The following is a 19,221-nucleotide window of genomic DNA, read 5'->3' as shown; positions in this document are numbered from 1 at the left end:
GTAAAAAAAAAGAAATGTAATTATTATTTTCTTATCTTGTCAACAAAATAAACATAAAACATTTTAAATAACGTTTTCTAAAAACAAGAGAGATCTACTTATCGGAAACAAAAAGGTTTTTGTTTATTCAAATTTCATGCATAAAATGTTTTGGGTGAGCTTCGAGATGGACTTGGAATTGAAAACTATTTTCTCTCAGAAACAAAAATGGAACATGAGTCACTGCTTCCTGAGATACATTTGCTTTATTTAGCCAGGTTTAAAAGGAAAAGGTAATTTTAGCACATTTTCAGCAACAAGGAAGTACAAAGTGGTTTAATAAATGAGGGCACTTCAGTGTGATTTGAGTGACTGTTTCTGGATGGCTGTGCTCCTATATTTAATGACATTTAAGTAAAAGTAAATAAACAGTTTGAAAAAAATCCTTATGTACCTAGAATTATTTTAAGATTTTAATACCTACTGAAAATTTCACAATTTTATGATTTTTTTTAAAAAATAAAAAGGTCTCAAATGCACATTGGAAACCACTTTCTCAGAGACTACTGTCATCAAGTCTTGCTGCAGGTGATTTACAGTCAGTGAATGTTTTTCTTTTTCACCTCAATCTGGTGGCAGTCATTTCTTCTTCCTGCCACCAGGGGGCGTAGTCACTGCTACTTCAACTTTAAACCAGTGAAGTAGGCTTCTAGTTGAATGCCTTTTAACATTTCAGGCCTTTCCTGTTGTTCCTTTTACTTTCTTAGCCAAAGCAATCATCGCATCTCTGAGTTTTTTATTCTTTAGGATTATTTTCTTGACTTTGCAATATTTTTAACAAAAACAAAATTTGAGGTGCTCCATTGCAGACGCATCAAATGCAATAACAGCTTATGAAAAAGTCTGATAAATTCTGCTTAGGGGGTTGAATATTGACTGCAGCTGCCAATCGAAGTACAATTTAGTGCTGAATCTGAGCAAAAGCACTGTTATTATGACTTTATTTACTATTTTAGGTGTTTTTGGATAATTGGTGTACTGCTAAACACCCGAACAATTAAAAACAAATTTCACAGTGGGTGTTGAATTACTCCAAATGCAGCTAAGTGGTTCCACTTATTGACACACAAACACAAAGCTAGAACCGGATATCGAAGTCTTTATTGTAAATGCTGCAGATAAAGATGCAGTGTGCGGTGAACACGTTTCTAGTTTTAGGAAGGTGAGGTCGTCGTAGAGTCGTTTGCTCGTGGTGCAGAAACGGAAAGAAAACGAAGGTCAAAGCTTTATTTGAAAACCAGAAAAATAAAAGCAGTCAGAAACGTTGAGCAATAATACTAAATACAAAAATACATGAGCAATCTGTTTCATGTGGTGCACTCCAAACAACGGGTTAATAAATTAACACACAAATGAAACAAGTGCATGATGATGTCGGTGTTAAATGCTGCTTTGCTCCTGCTGATGCTGCGTTTGGCTTGTGGTTCTCCTCTACAGGTCCTACAGTCTTACATAAATACATAACATACTGCATATACTTTAATACAAACAGATTCAAGTCCCTTTGCAGTGTTTCATTTTGGCTGCCTCACATGTCGAACTAGATGAGAGCCTGAGGATTAAAACGGGACCAGATCATCTGAGATAAATCAGTTTTTAACTAACAGATTAGGCCAAAAGATCACAGAAACAATGCATTTAGAAATAGTGTCTCTTCGCCAACTACATACAGGTAAACCACAATCGTATAAAAGTTTGTTTCTCGCTCGTGCTGCTTGGACAGAAAAGGGGAGAGGTGGGTTCGAGGCCATGAGCCCGTTTGGTTTGTTCAGACAGTCTTTTTTCAAATTTTATTTTAGTCTCTCAGGTAGAAAGGAACAAAAAGGACCAAAGTGGAAAGTAGCCGCCGTCTCGTCCCGCGCCATCACCGGTGTTTTAGAAGCACTCTGTACATGGCGAAGCCCAACACTGCGAACACGGTGGCGCCGAGGCTGGCCCTCAGCCAGAAGGTGGAGTTCTTCAGGTCCGCCTGGGCCATGTGCCTGAGAGAGGACAGACGCGACAGAGGAGGTGAGGGCGGGTCAAAACCCAAACAGGAAGCAGCATGAACCAGGACCAGGTGATGGGCTTTCTCCGAGTTGCCAAATGACAAAGCAAAGCTGAAGGGGCTCCACAGAGAGTAACTTCCTGAATCTGAACCACGGAGGATAAAAATGAGCCTGAAACAGGAACCTGGGCTTTGTTTTGACATTTGGTTTAAAGGTACAGAGTCAAACAACGAGGAGATGCAGGGAGAGAGAAACAGGTGGGTGTCAGAAAAGCAGCAAATCTAACAACAAAACTTTATTATCTAATTTCTACGGCAGCTCTGGAGGAATCAGAGGGGGGAAATGAGCCGATAAAATAAAAATCAATACACAGTACAGTATTTGCCCTTCCTTAATCTCTGACTTGGACAGCTACCAAACTTTGTTTTAAATACACAATGAGCTACACGCTCTATTTATGTAAAGCTAGCTACCAGAGAAAAATAACTCAACTAGTATGTTCTCAATATTTTTGTTAATCTATCAAAACCAGAATATGAAAATGTAATTAAAGCATTATAAATACATCTCACAGGTATAACTATAAACAATAACTAATGAGTAATAAAGTGTGTTACATTACTAATTACAGCAGTTGGAATTTGAGTTATTTTGTGGGTCAAAATGATGCTAATTGTTTACTGACGGCTGTACCTCCAGTCTAATACCATGTCTGCTTTTAATTCTCTGTTTTTGACACTTGACACCTGATTGATCATATAGAATCACTCTAACAAGCAGAATCAATCAGCATTCAGCATAAGCAGGTTTGGACAGGCTTTGGGAAAACATTACTTAAAAAAAAAAAAATCCTTGAAACTTGAGCATTTCTTCAACTCTATTACATAAAATGACATCTTATAATCTCCCGTGCTTCCTCCAGAGCTGTTTAACATTTGCTAACCAAATAAAGACAATGAGCTGCGAACTAAACTGAAAGCAATAAAGGAGCAAAAAGCCAGTTAAAAGCAGAAGAAAAAGAAAACCAAAGCCAGGTTTTCTTCTTTTTAAATATGTCTTTATAGTGAAACGAAACACACCACGACTGATGTTCTTGTAAGCATAAAAAAGAGAAGCCAGACTAAAAGCCTTTCAATAGTAACCGTTCTGGCCAGAAACGAGAGTAAGACCAGCTGCAGACTGTGAGACTCTCCGTCGGTGTGGTTTCTCTCTTTACCTTTGTGGAGAAGCTGGCTGCTGAAGCAGAGGCCTTCATGTAAGCGGGCTCCTCTATGCTGCAGATGACCGTCTAACCTGCAGCACCAGCCTGAAATCCTCCCCTGACAGCAGGAAGCTCAGAGCTACTTCCACCCAGCCCAGCAGCGTTCCCACAAACACAGTCACAGCGCCACACAGCAGGTGAAGCTGGGCGATACCGCAGAATTATACACACTGGGGCTGCAACTATGGATTAGTGATGCATCTGTTACTGTTTTACTATTAGGAATTTAAAACCAGCATTAATATTAAATCCAAGATGGTTTGTTTTAATTTTAACCTGCACGATGCAGAAATATCAATATCAGTGTGTGAAGTTTAACAATCACAAGAACGTTGGAGCAACTTTATTAGGTACACCGATTTGGCTGCCAGTCACAAAGCAGAGACTTGATGGGTTTAGGCGTCTGGATGTGGCAAAGACGACTTTTGTTCATCCACATCAAAACGTGGAAGAACAAAGATTTGAGAGACTAAATGCAAAATCTCAAGTCAGGGGTCAGAAAATGGCTTGTTGGTTTTTGAAGTGATTAGTCAACAGGCCTCAATACAATGTAGTACTCTAGGGGCGATTGGTAGAAACAGCAAATGAATCGTGGATGTGCAGAAAACCAAACTTTAACCCACTATACAATCTTTTCCTGTTAATACGGAGCAAAAAAATTAAGGAATGTTCCAGAAACCTTGTTGCGTCTTTTCCACAGAAAAAATTGAGGCTGCTTTAAGAGCAAAAACTCTCCATTCAGGTGTACCTAGTAAAGTGGCCAGTAAGTCGGCATTCGATGATCACCGCGGTAGATTTAGGTGATCCAGATGCTAAGTCTCAGGGAGTGGAGGGGAAATCCTAATTATGACCTCTAGTTTATTATCTCTGGTACAGAAGAAAATTTATCAAACATCAGTGAATCTAAAAATGACCACGATTCTTTAAAAAATATATTTTAAACAATTCATAATTAGACTTTTCGTCCAGTGAATCCCTTTAAACCGTAACACTGATACCCTCAAGTTAAAAGATTTCACAGCTATGAATATATAGCTATGTATTATATTTAATGAAATGACTGTTAAAATCTAAAGTTAACTGGTTGGTTTCATTTGCAATGACAATTGACAAATGTTATTATTTGTGAAGCACTTTTGTTAAAGGTTCACCACTGAACTCCTTCCAAATTCAAAACAATGGAAGAATCTTAATGCATCCTATAATATAGTTATATGATTGCATTAAACTATGATTTAAAGTTGGGATAAAAAAGTAAACAGAACATTAATTTTTTTTAAAAAAATGTGTATAAATCTAAAATCTTCAAGCTTTATACCATTAAAGGTTGTTGAATTTGATCAAACCAGTGAATTGGAAGTAGTGGTTCAAAATGTTTTTTCATTAACAGAAAAGTTTATTTTAAATCATATAAAACAATAGAAAAAAATAATAATAATGATTTTAAAAAACAGCTTCACCCAGCTCCACATCTCTTTAGAGTTCAAACACAAAAAGCTCCACAAACACAGCAAATAAACGCAGTTCACACCAAAAAATAGCCAGCCTGGAAAGTAATACTGTCCCCTGATAAACCTATTATTATAGCCTGAAGATGTTATGATTCTTTCATTTATTATCAGATTCATCTTTTTGACCACTCTGGCTCTCCTGGTGTGAAACCTTATTGAACCCTAAGCATTTCCTGGAGTCGTTCTCGCTCAGCTGGCTGTGATGATCTACAGCTACATGCTGCTTTAATAACCGAGAAGAAGAAAAAGGAATCAAAACAAAAACAGGTTAGCACTAAATGAAACGTGGCGCGATCCGGTTCCATTTGGGTCAAATTTATCAGATACATTCCCACACCCGACAACTCCCATCACTCTGGTTAACCCAAACTCCCACCAGATTCAAAACACTGAGCTCCTGTTATTATAGAGACGGAGACAAAACCTCTCACCCACCAGTAGATGGCAGCATTTCGCTAAGCACCAACATGGGTTCAATTTAAAAGCTAGAGAACAAGTAAGCCAGAACGTCAGGTGTTAAAAAAAGGTTAGGAGATGCAAGAGGAAGAGGAAAAGCGGCAGCCAGAAACACGGATATGAACACCTACAGAGAGGAAAGACATTAACAGGCGTGGAGGGGGGGAAAGAAAAACAGGATGAAATGAAAGTGATCGGTGCAGTTTAATCAATCAAAAACATTAAAACACACATTCTGATTACAAAAAGCCTGTTAATCAAATTTATCAGGCCTTAACACACAGTAGACACAGACGCAACCTGGTTACGTCCAATTCAAATTCAAATACAAAGCAGAAATATTATGGCCCGCTGTGTGTTAAGACTTGAGCAGTAGGCAAGAAAATAAAGACAAAATGAGACTGAAAACATCAAATCTTATTGGATGAGCAGCTGATTAAAGTTATCCAGAGAAAACAAGTATTTTGAATTTTTGAGTTCAGTGAGAAATTAAACATGCTGAACAAACTGAAGTTTTCAGAGCGAATGAAACACAAACACAGAAGACTGGCTGTGTTTCTCTCATTTTGTACATAAACAAGTCAGAGTTTACAGTCTGTAAATCCACTGCAGGACCTCAGGCATCAATCAGCTCACTGATCTGACACAAGCTAGAAAAGGCTGTAAGAAGCTTTAGTTTGTTTTCTGCATCTTTATAATGCATCAGAAGTGATATTAAATCCACACTAGAGCTTGGTGATAAATTCAAATTGATCAATTAGGCATATTTTAAGTTTTTGAACATTTAATTTTTAGTAAATCTGGATTTTTCTTCCCACAAATGCACTTCTTGGAATTCCATAGTTCAGAGTGATGTCAGAACGCCCGGGCCCGGCCATGTCGCTGGACAATCGAGTTTTACAGCTTTTATTTATTTGGACTTTGAATTCAGGTCAACTCTATGATGAAACGCTACCACCAGGCTGTAAATAAATTTCCATTTGGCTTAAAAATGTGTATTTACTTCTCTCGCTTTAATAAATCAATCCTCATTTTAATAAAAATGCCTCAGAAAACTAAAATGTTTCCCTGTCCGTTTAGCTAGCGCTGCACAGTCATGCAGCATGCAACAAGCCACTTCCACGCAGACACACGGTACCTCCCTGGCTAGCAGCCTGGGCGTTAGCTGGCACAGGCTGGTCACACCGCCATGTGCCAGACTGAGCAGAGAGCGGCTCGGCCGGCTGGAGCTGCAGCAGAAACCGAGACATCCAACACCAAATGAACAAGGATGTCTCATTTAAAATGATCCAACACATACAGGCGCATTGATATGTGCAAGTCTTTTCCTTCAACAGCAACCAAAACCATTCCTGTTCTGCATCTAATGAGACTCTTGTAGTTCCTGCAGTGGAAATGCAGAGGAAATCTGACTGCTGCCAAAAACTGAGGGAGAGCAGAGGAGCTACGACTGCCAGCAGCGTTACTGAGTCTGGAGAGGAAGAGCAGGGAGTCTAGGGTAAAACACTACGGCTTCGTCTGTGTATGAACCTGTTGTAAACGACCCTGCGGAGTTGCGCCTTAATGCTGCGCAGCAGCTCCAACTTGAGGAGGTTTTGACACAGGCAATAAGTGCATCTGTTGCAGGAACACATGCAGCGGAGGCGGGCGTGGCTGCGGACAGACACAGAGAGATGTGTGTGTTCACTACGAGAGCAACACAACACACAGCAAACAGCATACAAAAACGATGAAGGCGGGGCAATCAGTTCAACCCTAAGATTAGATCAGTTCATGTCTTTCTTTGTTTGCTACTTTAATTTAAAAAAAAAAATGGTAACGAACACCTAATCAAAGTATGAAGCTGTTAGGAGGACCAGAAAACCAAGGGAAAAAAATTACAAGTCAGTTTTTTTTATACATATTTTCCTAACTGGTTACTCAGATTACACACAAGTTGATAAAACAACAAAAAAAGTGAACTGTGTGGCATGAACCATGAAGTATTAGCCTTTCCTCAAGTCAAGGTTAATCATGATGTTTGTAGTTATGCTGCAGCTAAGCAGTACAATAAAAAACACTATTATTGTTATGCTTTGTGTTTTTTTCTTTTACAGCTTCTGTTAATGCTTTTTGGTGAAGGGTAACAGCGTTTTTTACGTCCAGCGCTTGGTGAAACTGCAGGACACAAAGCTGAAGCACAAAAGGTTAATGGAGCATCTTTACATAAACACTGACAAGAACATAAAACAAAGCTGCGGCTCAACTCTACATGTGAATCATTACAGATTCATTTAACAGAAGTCGTTATGGACAAATTGATGACCAACTAAAGAAAAGTAAAAATCCTCTTAATGGAATGAAACCATCGTAAGCACCCCTGGTAATCTTGACTAACAATACCTTAAAATAAATTAATCTTTTATTTCAGCAGAACAAATTTGCGTTAAATGTCTTAGGGGAAAAAATCTGAAATTTAATCTGTGTTAATTCCTTCAGTGAGGAAAAAAATGTTTTAAATAGAATCATCAATCATAAATAAATGCTAAATGTTAAAACTAAACCCATCCTTGCATAAATATTTCACTAATGTATAAAGAAATAAGTTTTAAAGATGTAAAAGTACCTAAAACAACAAATCAGGAAAATTTTGATACAAAATTCAAGTCGACCTAAAGCAGGCAAGTTAAATAGTTAAGTTAAATTGTATCCAAAAGATTACAACTAAATTAAAACAAAATTTATGGAAGTGAGAATAAACTTTTAGTGTTTTTACACACATTTATCCTTCATTACCATTGAAAGAAAATATAATTTATGCCTTATGAAGATAACTGTCAGACATTTATCACTTTGATCACAATAAATTCATGTATTAGGCAAAATTTTAAATAATGTGAAAACAATTCTCTACAAAAACTTGCTGGTTGTAAACCAAAAACTTAAAATGCACGACTAAATCCTGCTTATTGAGAAGTGAAGCATGAGGACAGTCAGACTGCAGAGGATCAACAAAACAAACAAGCTGGTTTTCCTGATAACCTCATGTTTAGAGCAGATCCCACCCAACATCACAAAGCCTCAGTTTACCCAGAAGCCCATCTGCCATGACTTTTATTTAAACTGATAAATTGCTACTCGCACTCAGCCGATTGTGTGATTTCAGTATTTAAAGAATGGGGCTACAATCAGATTAAACAAGCACATCCCTTTAAGTGCTTCATAATCCAATCTAATCTGATCAAAGAGCTTTGAGTTTGTAAGACACCGATCAGGTTTAGAGAGACTTCCATGACTGAATGAAACTATTCAGCTCTGGTTTATTAGAGACAAACAGTTAGTGATACTTTCCTGGGATGTACGGTGGAAAAGTGGAAACTTGATTTCAGAGACTGAGACCAAACTTGAACAACTTCAGGTGAATCACATCATGTAGAAGTTACGTAATAAAATAGATGGTGTTTAATCTCTTATGGTCAGATATTCTTCCAGAAAGAAGCAAGGCAGGTTAGATGAGGAGTAAAAGCTTTGGTTGTGTTTTGATACTCACGGGTGCATGGCCATGGTGGTGAGTCTGGTGTAGAGGTCCTTACTGGGCGCCTCGGTCGTGTTGCACGTGAACGGCTGCGGCGGGTGGAGCTTGTGCTTGCGGCAGAAGTCGAGTGGCGACTGGCTGTACTGCTGCCGAACCTCGTGCAGGTCGGACTTGGCAGCGACCACGACGCAGGGCGTCTTGCTGTCTAAGAAGCAGTCCTGCAGGAAGAAATAGTTAAAATGTTTCTTGTATACTGATACAGAAAGTTATCAACCAAACCATCTGGAGCCGCACCTTGTAGACTTTAGCACAGTACTCAAAAGAACGAGGGTCATTCATGTCGTAGACCAGGCAGACCACGTCGCAGGTCAGGTCGGGCTCGGACAGGATGTCGAAATCTGGCATCACCTCGTGGAGCTGGCGGAGAGCGGAAAAGAGACGGAGGGATTAGCTGTCAGCCCCGAACTGAAGCTGTAATACAGAGCGATTATTCAGCTGCAATCCAGAGAGCTTCTGCTCAGAATGAAAGGTTCTTACCAGCAGGTACTTCTCCTGACCGTAAACGTAGGTCGTGCTGATGGCATAGTAGGACTTGTGGTCTTCTCTGATCCGCATCTGTCTCTGTGGTGGACAATGAAGTCAATAATATCCATTTAAGGGACATTTTTGCTTTGAGTTAAAATAAGTTAAATTTGAACTATTTATTGACAGAAGTGGATGTGAGCAAGTTTAAGATGGAAGTTTTTTTTTTGTTGTCATTTTAGCCATTTTGTAAATCTTTGTCTCGCCTGAATGTCATGTTCTCTTGTCTTTACCATTTTGAAGAATGGATTAACAATAAGCATGTTGGGTATTGCTAGTAGAGTGCAATAAATCATTTCCACACAGGTTTCAGCAAGTGCTGCATTTAGATTTCACAACAAGTGAAAGTTTTCCACAAAATATTAAAGCAGAAAATAATTTCAGATCTTTAAATTTCACATTATAGATGCCGACAAGCACTTTAACACTAGCTGATCCATTTATTGTCATGTTTTTTATTTTTCATTAAAAAATTTTTTTTCAAATTATATACTTTTCCTGTCTTTAGACAATTCAGACTGTCTAAAATAATATTACTTCTCCTACTTTCAACTGCTTGATTAATGTTTTATTATCTAAAGGTTCCACCAATCATGAAACAAAACTCAACAAAATTCTGAAATTGGCTTTATTTTTTCGGAGTGAGGTATGGGGCTGTTTAACATCTTATTTGACATCTGGATTAAAATAAATTAGCTTTGTTATAAATCTGCAAGTGTTAATACGGACAAGCTAATCCTACACTAAATGTATGTTCTTCAAAATTTGTCAATTGTTAAAAAAAAATGTTGTGAAAATGCATTGCTTTGGTTTTTGAATTAGTGTTTTGCAGTTCGTAAGTCAAAATACTAATGAATGAAATTACATTTGATGTGAAAATCAAATTATGTAGCAAATCATAGATAATTTGTATATAAATCAACAAAATCTACTAAGATAATTAGTTATTAGTTTTTTTCTATAAACCAAACATTTCCTCACTCAATTTTATTTTCTCAATTATTTACATTGATTGTAATTTGAAACATTCTACAAATATACATATTTATCGGTAAATTGTGTGATACATCTGAAATAAATAATATGGGATGTATTTTCTGAAATGTTTTCAGTCGCTCTGACTGACCTGCAGGTTTCTGCCGAGGAAAGCTTGCAGGAAGCCACTTTTCCCGCTGCCGCGCGCCCCCAACACGTTGCACCGGAAGACGCTTCGCTGCGTTTGTTTCTTCTGCAGATCGATGCGCTTGTTACGCGTCACTAAGGAAGAAATTGACACAAAAAATAAGAGCAACAAATAAGTAAATATAATAATTATTCCGTTGCATATGTTTAACAACTTTTAGATGCTTTTACAGAAACAAAACCATTTAGATTCAAATGATAACATGCATTGTTTTGTTAAAATCCCTGCTTATTTGCTGTTCAACTGCAGCTTACCTAAAAACTATTTAACATTAAACACAATCTGATCCATTACCAGTAATAGCAGCGGCTTGGGACTCCTGTTCACAGATGATGGAGTAGCCGAGGTAACCTAAATACTCCAAACTCCTCTGGACGTCCAGATATGTTGTTAACCTGCCAGCAAAAACAAGGAGGAATCAGGACTTGGATGTTCTGAAACTCTGGTGTCTGACCTTGTGTTGAAGGTATTTGGGTTAATCAAAGTTGGTGGGACAGAGGCGCCTGTACGCGTGTATTAATAGAAAGCCACTCACGTCCACTGGGAGAGGTATCCCTGGTATGTGATCCATCCCTCATCGTTGGTGCACACCGTGTTGTTGACATCTGGACCCCAGGGCATGTAGGGAAACACGTTGAACAGGTCCTTCACTTCCTCTGGGGAAAGCGCACAGTCTCTGTCCTGCATTGAACCAATCAGGTAAAACTTTTGGTTTTGGCAGAAAAACTGCTGCATTAAAATTAGGAGTGCATTTTCAACTAAATAGGCACAAACTAACCAAACTGCTCTGTTGTGCATGACCACTCACTTTGTCGTGTTTGTCAAAGACACTCTGAAGAAAGAGGTAAGCGTTGTGGTTTAGCTCAGTGGTGCAGTCTGGAGGGACTTTTATCCTGAAATAGAGGCACAAACATGAGTTCAGCAGCTGACCTGAAGAGTTTCCAACAGCAGCGTCTAAACAGAGATGGACTCTGGGTCAGTTTGTGTTATATAAGGCAACACCAGCAACCACACAGGACCGGGAAATATATGACCACTGGCAGGTTTTCATGGCCATGAGGTAATATCAAAACCTTTTAAGAGTCAGACTGAATCATGGAGGTGTTTATTTTTATTGCACTCTTAAATACAGAGAAGTGAAATACTGTTTTCAATAAGAGTCGCAGTGAATAAACTGGCCTGTTTTGCCTCTATCTGGATGTTTTCTATCAAAACCTAATTGGGAGACGAAACTAAACATATTTAATTCTGGCATGTTGCATTGTAAATTTTTAATTTTTACTTTTAAACAGAACTGTGTCGTGAGTAAATGCTTACAGAGGGAACAGATATTCCTGCGTGAGCTCCAGGTCGTCGTCGTATCCAAACCTCCTCAGCACAGTCCACGTGGTTTCGTGTCGACCTCGCTGGATGAACAGAGTGTGCAGGAAGAGGAAGCCTGAAACGACCAGCCAATGAGAGGATGAGATCCAGTCAAAACCTGACAGAGAGGCAAAGGAAACCAAAGAGACACAAAGTCTGACCTTTGAGGGTGAGTCCGTCATCTCTGACTCCGTCAGCCATGTTCCTCCTCACCACGTTCTTCACGTCTTCTAAGGCTTGAGGTGCCAGAGGCGTATTGAAACAGGTTCTCTGTAAACGTAAGCAACAACACATTGAGAAATTTTTCCCAGATATGTTCATGCCTAAATATGCCTCTTTAAATAAGCTTATATTAATTTCTGTAGCAACAGATCTGACAATCAAACGCATAATTAAGGAATTACCTGGAAGAAGTTGAGTTCGTTGTCGTTCAGGACCCCATCGTTGTCCAGGTCGGAGATTTTAAATATCCGAGTTAGAGCCTTAATGCACGAAGGTTTCAACTGCAACACACAGGAAGGGTCGAAATTTATGAGGATATAAAATAATCAGATCTGTTGAAGGCGACCTCAGAGTGGAAAAGTACTCTTCAGTTCACTCTCCTCATTTTTATATTCAGGATTGAGCTTGAATCTATTAAAAAGAAATCAGAATAATCTAAAACTGGCATCAACTGGTCAGACCTTCAGCATCAAAATGCTAAAAGCAGCATTTCTAAAATAAACTCGATGTTACGATGACTTCCTAATTCCTAGATGATTATTCTTTTCTCTGAGCTGATTTTTTGCAGCAAACAGGAACTATTTCCTTTTCCAACAGGTTTATTAAAGTTCAAATCTCTCACATCATTTTAGACAAATACTTGAGAAATCACCTTTATTTCTAGCCACTCATGCATTTCAGAAATATCAAAAAACAGAGGATGGTTGGCTGGGTAACAACTGATCTCTAATAATTTCCACTTTTATTAATGTGAGCTACCTAAGCTAACATTTAGCTACGCCACAGCAGGAAGTGCGCCAGAGTTACTGATAGTGATCACACAGATGCAACAAGTTTGGCCTGTCAAAATGCCTGCAGGGAAAACAGCCCAGAAATACCTGAGCTGCACCACACACCAAACACCTACCAATATAAATGTTTCCGCTGCATTTTCAAAGTTCAAAATGTGTTCTGCTTCTAACAAACCTCACCTCCTTCTCTTCTGGGCAGTACAGAGGTCCGGTCGGGTGAAGAACGGCCTTCTGGGCGTAGTAGAAAAGCTCAGAGATGTTCTTCAGATTCTTGGCAGAACACTGTGGGGAAAAAAAGTTCAAATTAAGTCTTGGACAAAAAAAAAAATGTCCTGAAATGTAAAACTAGTAATCCGTACAGACAAAAGGTTTAGGAGATTCAATGATGGAGATAAATACATATGCAAAATACTAATGCATTATTCTCATAAGGATACATTTACTCATACGTATCAACTTACTCTGCACACAAAGGGACTTCTTTCTCCAAAGTCGATACTTCCTGTTGGCTTTATTACAGCTACACAAATCTCTTTCAAATTTAGGTTTTCACTTTTTATTTAGAACATCTCAGAATGTTTCAAACTAAAATTGTTTTTGCAAACCCTCAAGAAAATCTAGCAAACTGAACCTGAATTTTTATTTTTAATTTTAACTAATTGTTACGGTTTCAAAAATCACATATTGTTTCAATGGGTTAAAGCCTTTGATGCTGGAGAACGAGTCAGAGATACGGGAGTTTTCTGTGATGATCATACATTATCCCAGAGCAGCTTCATGTTATCCAGTTTTTTTGTATAAATACTGTAAACTCTGCTACTTTTACTTAGTTATCAACCCACCAGCATCTCACACCTCCATCCTATGCCAATAAGTTGGACAAACCGAACCAGATCTCCATGTTGTGTATCGTAACCCCTGACCTCTCTGAGGCCGCAGTAAAACTGCTTCACACTATTTAGTGCGGTAGCTGTGACAGTCTAAATCTGTGCCAACAGTGTATGTGCCGTCTCTCACGTCCTCCTTGCTGAGCTCCTCTAACCTTGTAACCGATCTGTCTGAAGAGGAAAAAACTGCGCTGGGATGTGTGGCATGGTAGAAATCTGAATAAAAGCAGCAATGCAGACAGATGCCAGCCAAGCCTCTAACTCAGCCACGTCAGGGGGTCTGAGCGAGGGACTGGGTAACATAAACCCATTAATGACTCAGCCAGAATGTAAACGGAGTCGGGGTCTGACTTCTGTTCTCAGCAGGCCCTTCACCATTTCATAGGTTCATCACTCTACTGTAATTAAGCCTGATTCTGTAGCCTACTTACATCACATTCATCATCTTGTGTGAAGAATAAGAGGCTGAATCAGTGTTTTACCTCCACACAGGTCTCAATGTCCTGGTACTGATTCATGATGGGCAGGATGGTCTCCATGCTGCTGTGCTCCACCAGGTCTGACTTGTTCCCCACGAGAATCAGTGGTACCCTGAAATACAGACAGTTATTGTTACAGAAATAATGAAGCTGATCAACATAAAACCAATCAGCATCAACAACAATTGTTTTAATCTATTAAACTGTGTCTGTAAAGACAAAACTCTTTGCTAGTATCACTTTAATAAAGTTTTTTTTTTTAAATCAAGATATATCTCATAAACCACAAAAAATAAACATTTTAAAATGTGTTTTGTAATTAAAATGAACTGAAAAAGTACATGAAAGATTAACTATGAAACAAGGATTGCTACTGTAGCCTTTACTCACCTGCTGTCTTTATCTGTACGGTCGCTTATAAGAGGAATCCAGTGGGTTGTCACCTTTAGGAGGAAGATACAGAATTAGATTCTGCTAATGATCTGAACCAGATTTGATCAAGAAAACATTTTTTTTTACTGCAGTTCCAAAGACAAATTACCAAAGCTTTTAAACCTTTTCAGCTAATATTGAGATCTCAGTACAAAGCCTGACTCTTAATTTTTTTTACAAATATTTCTACAGTCATCAGAGTTAAAGTGTAGAAGCTGCAAACTGAGAATGTAAAAAACACAGAAAAATCTTTTTTTTAATATCCAGATCTGTAAAGTATTAAAATCAGAATAAAAATGTCTTTTTTCCAGACAGAGCAGGAAGTATGCCTTCATCAGGTCTGATATTTAGGGCATTAAATTCAGTTTTTAACCACACTGTAGTTGTAACTGTGCTTATTGTGGAGGGAAATTATTTTCACCTTTTCGATGGACTTCTTGTTGTTAACTGAATAAACTATGCAGATCACGTTGGCCTGCAAAGAGAAACAGAACCATCAGCTTGAGACACATGAGATAAACCAAGAACAATGAGAATCAAATCAAACCTACCTTGGAGATTTCTTGATAGAGCTGCTCATCAGTTTGCTCTGCTTCTAAATATAACAGAAAATACATTAATCAATGACATTTTTTTCCATACCTCCTGAATTTTAATATTTTCTGTCGGGTGCTTTATTTGGAGAAACTCTTAGAATATCAAGAATCTAAATAACGTTGGTGTATAAATAGGTAACTTAAGCTTGAGTCTTTTATTATAAGTAACAAATTCCGGCCTGGTAGACATATACTAAAATAAATTCAAAGTATGAACAAGCGCAGAAAGGTTAGAGGGGTTTAACACTGACAGGTTTGTTAATTGTGATGTTTCTACGGTTTTTCTCAGAGATTTGTTTGCGTGTAAAGACAGAGTTACCAGAATAGTCCACGATGTGTGTGGGTACCCGCTCTGGGGTCACATCAGCTGGGATGGTGATCTCTTCAGCTCTGAGAGGAACCTGACAGACAGACCACCGTTATAATCCAGGCTGGCGTCATTTTTTCACTTCAACAAGTGTATAAAACACAAATTTATGTGCAATAAACAGTCAGTTAAAATCTGACATATTGCACACCATCAGGGTGTACGTTGATACGTACCTCATCGGGAAACTCCTCACTAACCAGAGACATGATCAGCGACGTCTTCCCCACCTTGGCTGCAGGACAACAGGAAAACAATGAAGCCATTAAGAGCACTCTGACATTTATACTGGCATGATGGGTACAGCAACAGGAAATAGAGTTTTAATACATTAAGGGAAATACTGTCTGCATCATTAACTATTGAAAGAGTTGCAAGTCTTCTCAAAGGATTGCAATAAAAAGCTTAATAACTCTGCACTCAACAAAAGGTCCCAAAACATTACCGTCTGACCCGACATGTAAATCTCTGGAGAAACATCAAAGATCATTGAGCAAATATGACTGGCTGTATTTCAAATAACTCCTTAAACCGCAACAAACGTGAGCTTTTTTTTTTACATTTTAAAAAATCAAATTTTTTTGAAAATATGTGATTTTCAAAAATACGACAGTATCTCAGTGACAGTAAAATATTTAGTGACATTGGTTGTTTTATGAAACTGAAAACATTTAGGAGGGTACTTAGAGGCTTTGCTAAAGCTTTTCTTTCTTTGACAAAGCAACATTTTCAATAAAATCATATTGAGATGAAAACAATTAATTCTATATTTTTCCAAAAACAGAGAAATTACTCATCATCCCGGCTCTTCCTATAAAAGAGGTCTGAAAACATTAACTCTGTTCAGGTAAGAATTTATTTATCACAGTCATGACTACATTGCAATATTCCCAAAACATTTATTTTCCCCCAAATAATTGTGCAGCCTTAAAATTAGTTATAATTACAACAAAGGCATAACATATGCAAAAAAATTCATATCAATTAAAATATTTAAAAAATTTATTTTCCACTGACTGATATTAATGAAAAAAAATATTTCTAATCTCTGCACATTTTTTTATCTCCTGTTTTAACAATTTACAATGCTAAGACTAAGAACATATACAAAACCACATTCATCTACAAGAATATGCTTGCAATACAGTTAAATCAACAAAGTAAGTGAAAAGTTGCAAATAGCTTTAAAAAATAATCTGTATGATCATATTTTACAACCATCTACCTCTCAGACAGCTGAGTGACTCCACTTCAGGTGTCACGTAGCGTTTGGCTGCCCTGCTCTCAGTAACAGTCCTACTGGAGCGATGAAATGTAAATAGTTCTGACAACGTGTCAGGAGAACAAACAAACCAGGTGAAGGAAAGTTTAGTAGGACGTGATTCAATACCTGCAAAGTTTGGGTGGGAAAAGTTGGGATTCTGATATTAAGATGTTATTTACCCAGAATAACTTACGCCAACTAGAGCATAGTTTGTCAAACTAAAGGAAATGTGAGGAATATTTTTGTAAATTGAATATATACATAACTAATCCACAATAAAAATGTTAATATCTTCAAGTTATGGGTTTTAGTTAAAGCCTAACAAGTAATATGACAACTACATTTTTAGTAAATATATTTTACTCATGGCTTTTTAAGATAATCAAAAAAATAATAATTAAACAAATATGCAGCTAATTTATGTGCCAATCAGATATTATTTCCTTCCAAAAAGTAAATGAAATAATAACATTGAGTCTAAAATAGAAATCTGATCATTTTGTTTGGTCAAACATTGAATAATCTTGATATTTATTTCACATCCATCAAATGCATCAAACAAACAGCTTCCACTATACTGATCTACAGCAGCATTGACCAACAGCATCTACTTTAATGCACTTATTTCAGTTCAATAAAAATTAGGTAAAGTTTGGGGCTATTCATTCATTCTGATGCACAAATCTTTTCTTGATCTAAAATCGGCTGTAATCAGCAGGTCAGACCTCAAAGGAAACCTTAATTCAGAATCAGGAAGAAAATGTTTTATTGGTGCATCTTTGTAACGGAAATGTCTCCAGAACTGCTGAGCATTTACTATGAAATAGCTGTAGCTGAAAATGCGCATTAGATTTTTTTTAAACAACCAAAATAGTCTTTCCTCATATTTTCAAGCACCTGTAAACCAAAAAGAAACTGACTTGATACCTGTGTAATGTCCCGTTTCCATAAAAAAAAGGAAATAAATCAAAATTTCAATATTTTGTTTACACTAAGAACTATAACAAGACAAATGCCTTTTTGTTTCAAGGCAGAACATTTTCTGTGGCTGTTTTTAATGGTGAGATTACCGTAATACTATGAATGAATAAAATGACAGTTACAAGTTAAATAATATTTATTTTAATAATTAAAAAAGCTAAAAATTCAAGATTAGCATGGTGGATGGCTGCTATATATAAAATGGAAATTGGGGCATTTATTAGAGATTTTTTTAAATTATGGGACACAAACCCATAATTTTGCTCTTTGAAATGCTTCTCAGCTAATATTACCGTAATTTTTAAATACAGAAGTGATTCGTCAAATAGAATTATTGTTACATTAGAAAATGTTGCCAAGATGTTTTGACTAAAAGACAGACGAAATATTTCAACAAAATGGTTTAAATATTTGTGTTTATTTGTTTAAGCCTCAAAAGAGCCAGGAATCTGGGTAAAATGGTGAAAATGAATGCAAATTCAACTAATTGAAGATATATGGTGACTACAGAAGAGTCCGTTTCTAAATTTACAGTCACAAATAAACAATTAAGACTAGTAACCTCACCTAAAAGAGAAAAATAGGCAATAATTCCTTCATACATTATATGCTCGCATGTTATTAAAAGAATCAATGCTAAACGGTTGGATTTCAGAGCCTCTCTCTGTTAGCAGTAACCTCTAGCTCATTTTATCAGTCTGCCATATTTACCGACTACATCCCTCTACTTACGTTCTCCAACAAGGAGTATCCTCACGTCCTTCCTCATGACTCAGCTCGCTTCCCTCAGCAGAAATGACTCCTTAATGTTTCATTGAGTCTTCGGAGAGCCTTCCTCCTTCTTCTCCTGCCTCCTCCTCCTCCAGCCGCAGCGGTTTCCTAACGTCGGGCCCTCCCGCTGTCAAACACCCGCCGCCTTTGTAGGACAAAACGGACGGACACTTCCCAAAGCTCTTCTGCGGTTGCTCCACACTTTGCGTCAAGTCGCGGGTTAACAGTCGAGCAAAAACACGATTTAAAAGCGTTTCTGTGTCTTGTTTGTGCGTATTTTTATCTTAATCGCGCTCATTTCGGCGCCAGTGGATCAGTTCGCAGTGGACGTTTCAGGAGCATGCCCGACCTCCAACACCGGGTTGCTACAGTGAGCCATGTGGGACAAAACTCTCAAAGCCCAAATATAACTAGTGGTTATGCTGCCCTCTGGCGTCAAAATACGGAAATGCACGCGGGTTACTTCAACATTATCCAGCAAACAGTTACGTATTTCTACAGTGGTAGTAAGGCACTCACCACAGGGGGGCGCCTA

At 37.8% G+C, this 19,221-nt stretch overlaps 1 protein-coding gene across 5 annotated transcripts; it reads right to left on the bottom strand.

Moving 5' to 3' along the window:
* Positions 1 to 1,252: 1,252 nt before the first annotated feature.
* Positions 1,253 to 19,073, bottom strand: LOC103469295 (mitochondrial Rho GTPase 1-A). 5 transcript variants are annotated; one of them, XM_008416880.3, is made up of 20 exons: positions 18,648 to 19,073; positions 15,847 to 15,905; positions 15,623 to 15,704; positions 15,259 to 15,302; positions 15,129 to 15,182; positions 14,666 to 14,718; positions 14,279 to 14,387; positions 13,090 to 13,191; positions 12,301 to 12,399; positions 12,058 to 12,166; positions 11,852 to 11,972; positions 11,343 to 11,427; positions 11,070 to 11,215; positions 10,829 to 10,929; positions 10,478 to 10,608; positions 9,307 to 9,390; positions 9,064 to 9,186; positions 8,785 to 8,987; positions 6,786 to 6,908; positions 1,253 to 2,021 (listed from the first exon to the last, which is right to left on the bottom strand). In XM_008416880.3, exons 1-20 carry the CDS (start codon positions 18,682 to 18,684, stop codon positions 1,904 to 1,906), a joined length of 1,983 nt encoding a protein of 660 aa, XP_008415102.2. In that variant the 5' UTR covers positions 18,685 to 19,073; the 3' UTR covers positions 1,253 to 1,903. The 5 variants fall into 5 exon arrangements, with proteins under 5 accessions (XP_008415102.2, XP_008415103.2, XP_008415105.2 ...); XM_008416881.3 differs by having other exon boundaries at positions 15,259 to 15,299; XM_008416882.3 differs by lacking the exon at positions 1,253 to 2,021 and adding an exon at positions 4,572 to 5,382.
* Positions 19,074 to 19,221: the final 148 nt, after the last annotated feature.

Source organism: Poecilia reticulata, chromosome 8 (genome assembly GCF_904066995.2).
Source record: "Poecilia reticulata chromosome 8, P_reticulata-male-v2, whole genome shotgun sequence".
Taxonomy (NCBI): Eukaryota; Metazoa; Chordata; class Actinopteri; order Cyprinodontiformes; family Poeciliidae; genus Poecilia; species Poecilia reticulata.
The sequence above is the reverse complement of the archived record's forward strand: the minus strand, read 5'-3'. Positions and strand labels throughout refer to the sequence as shown.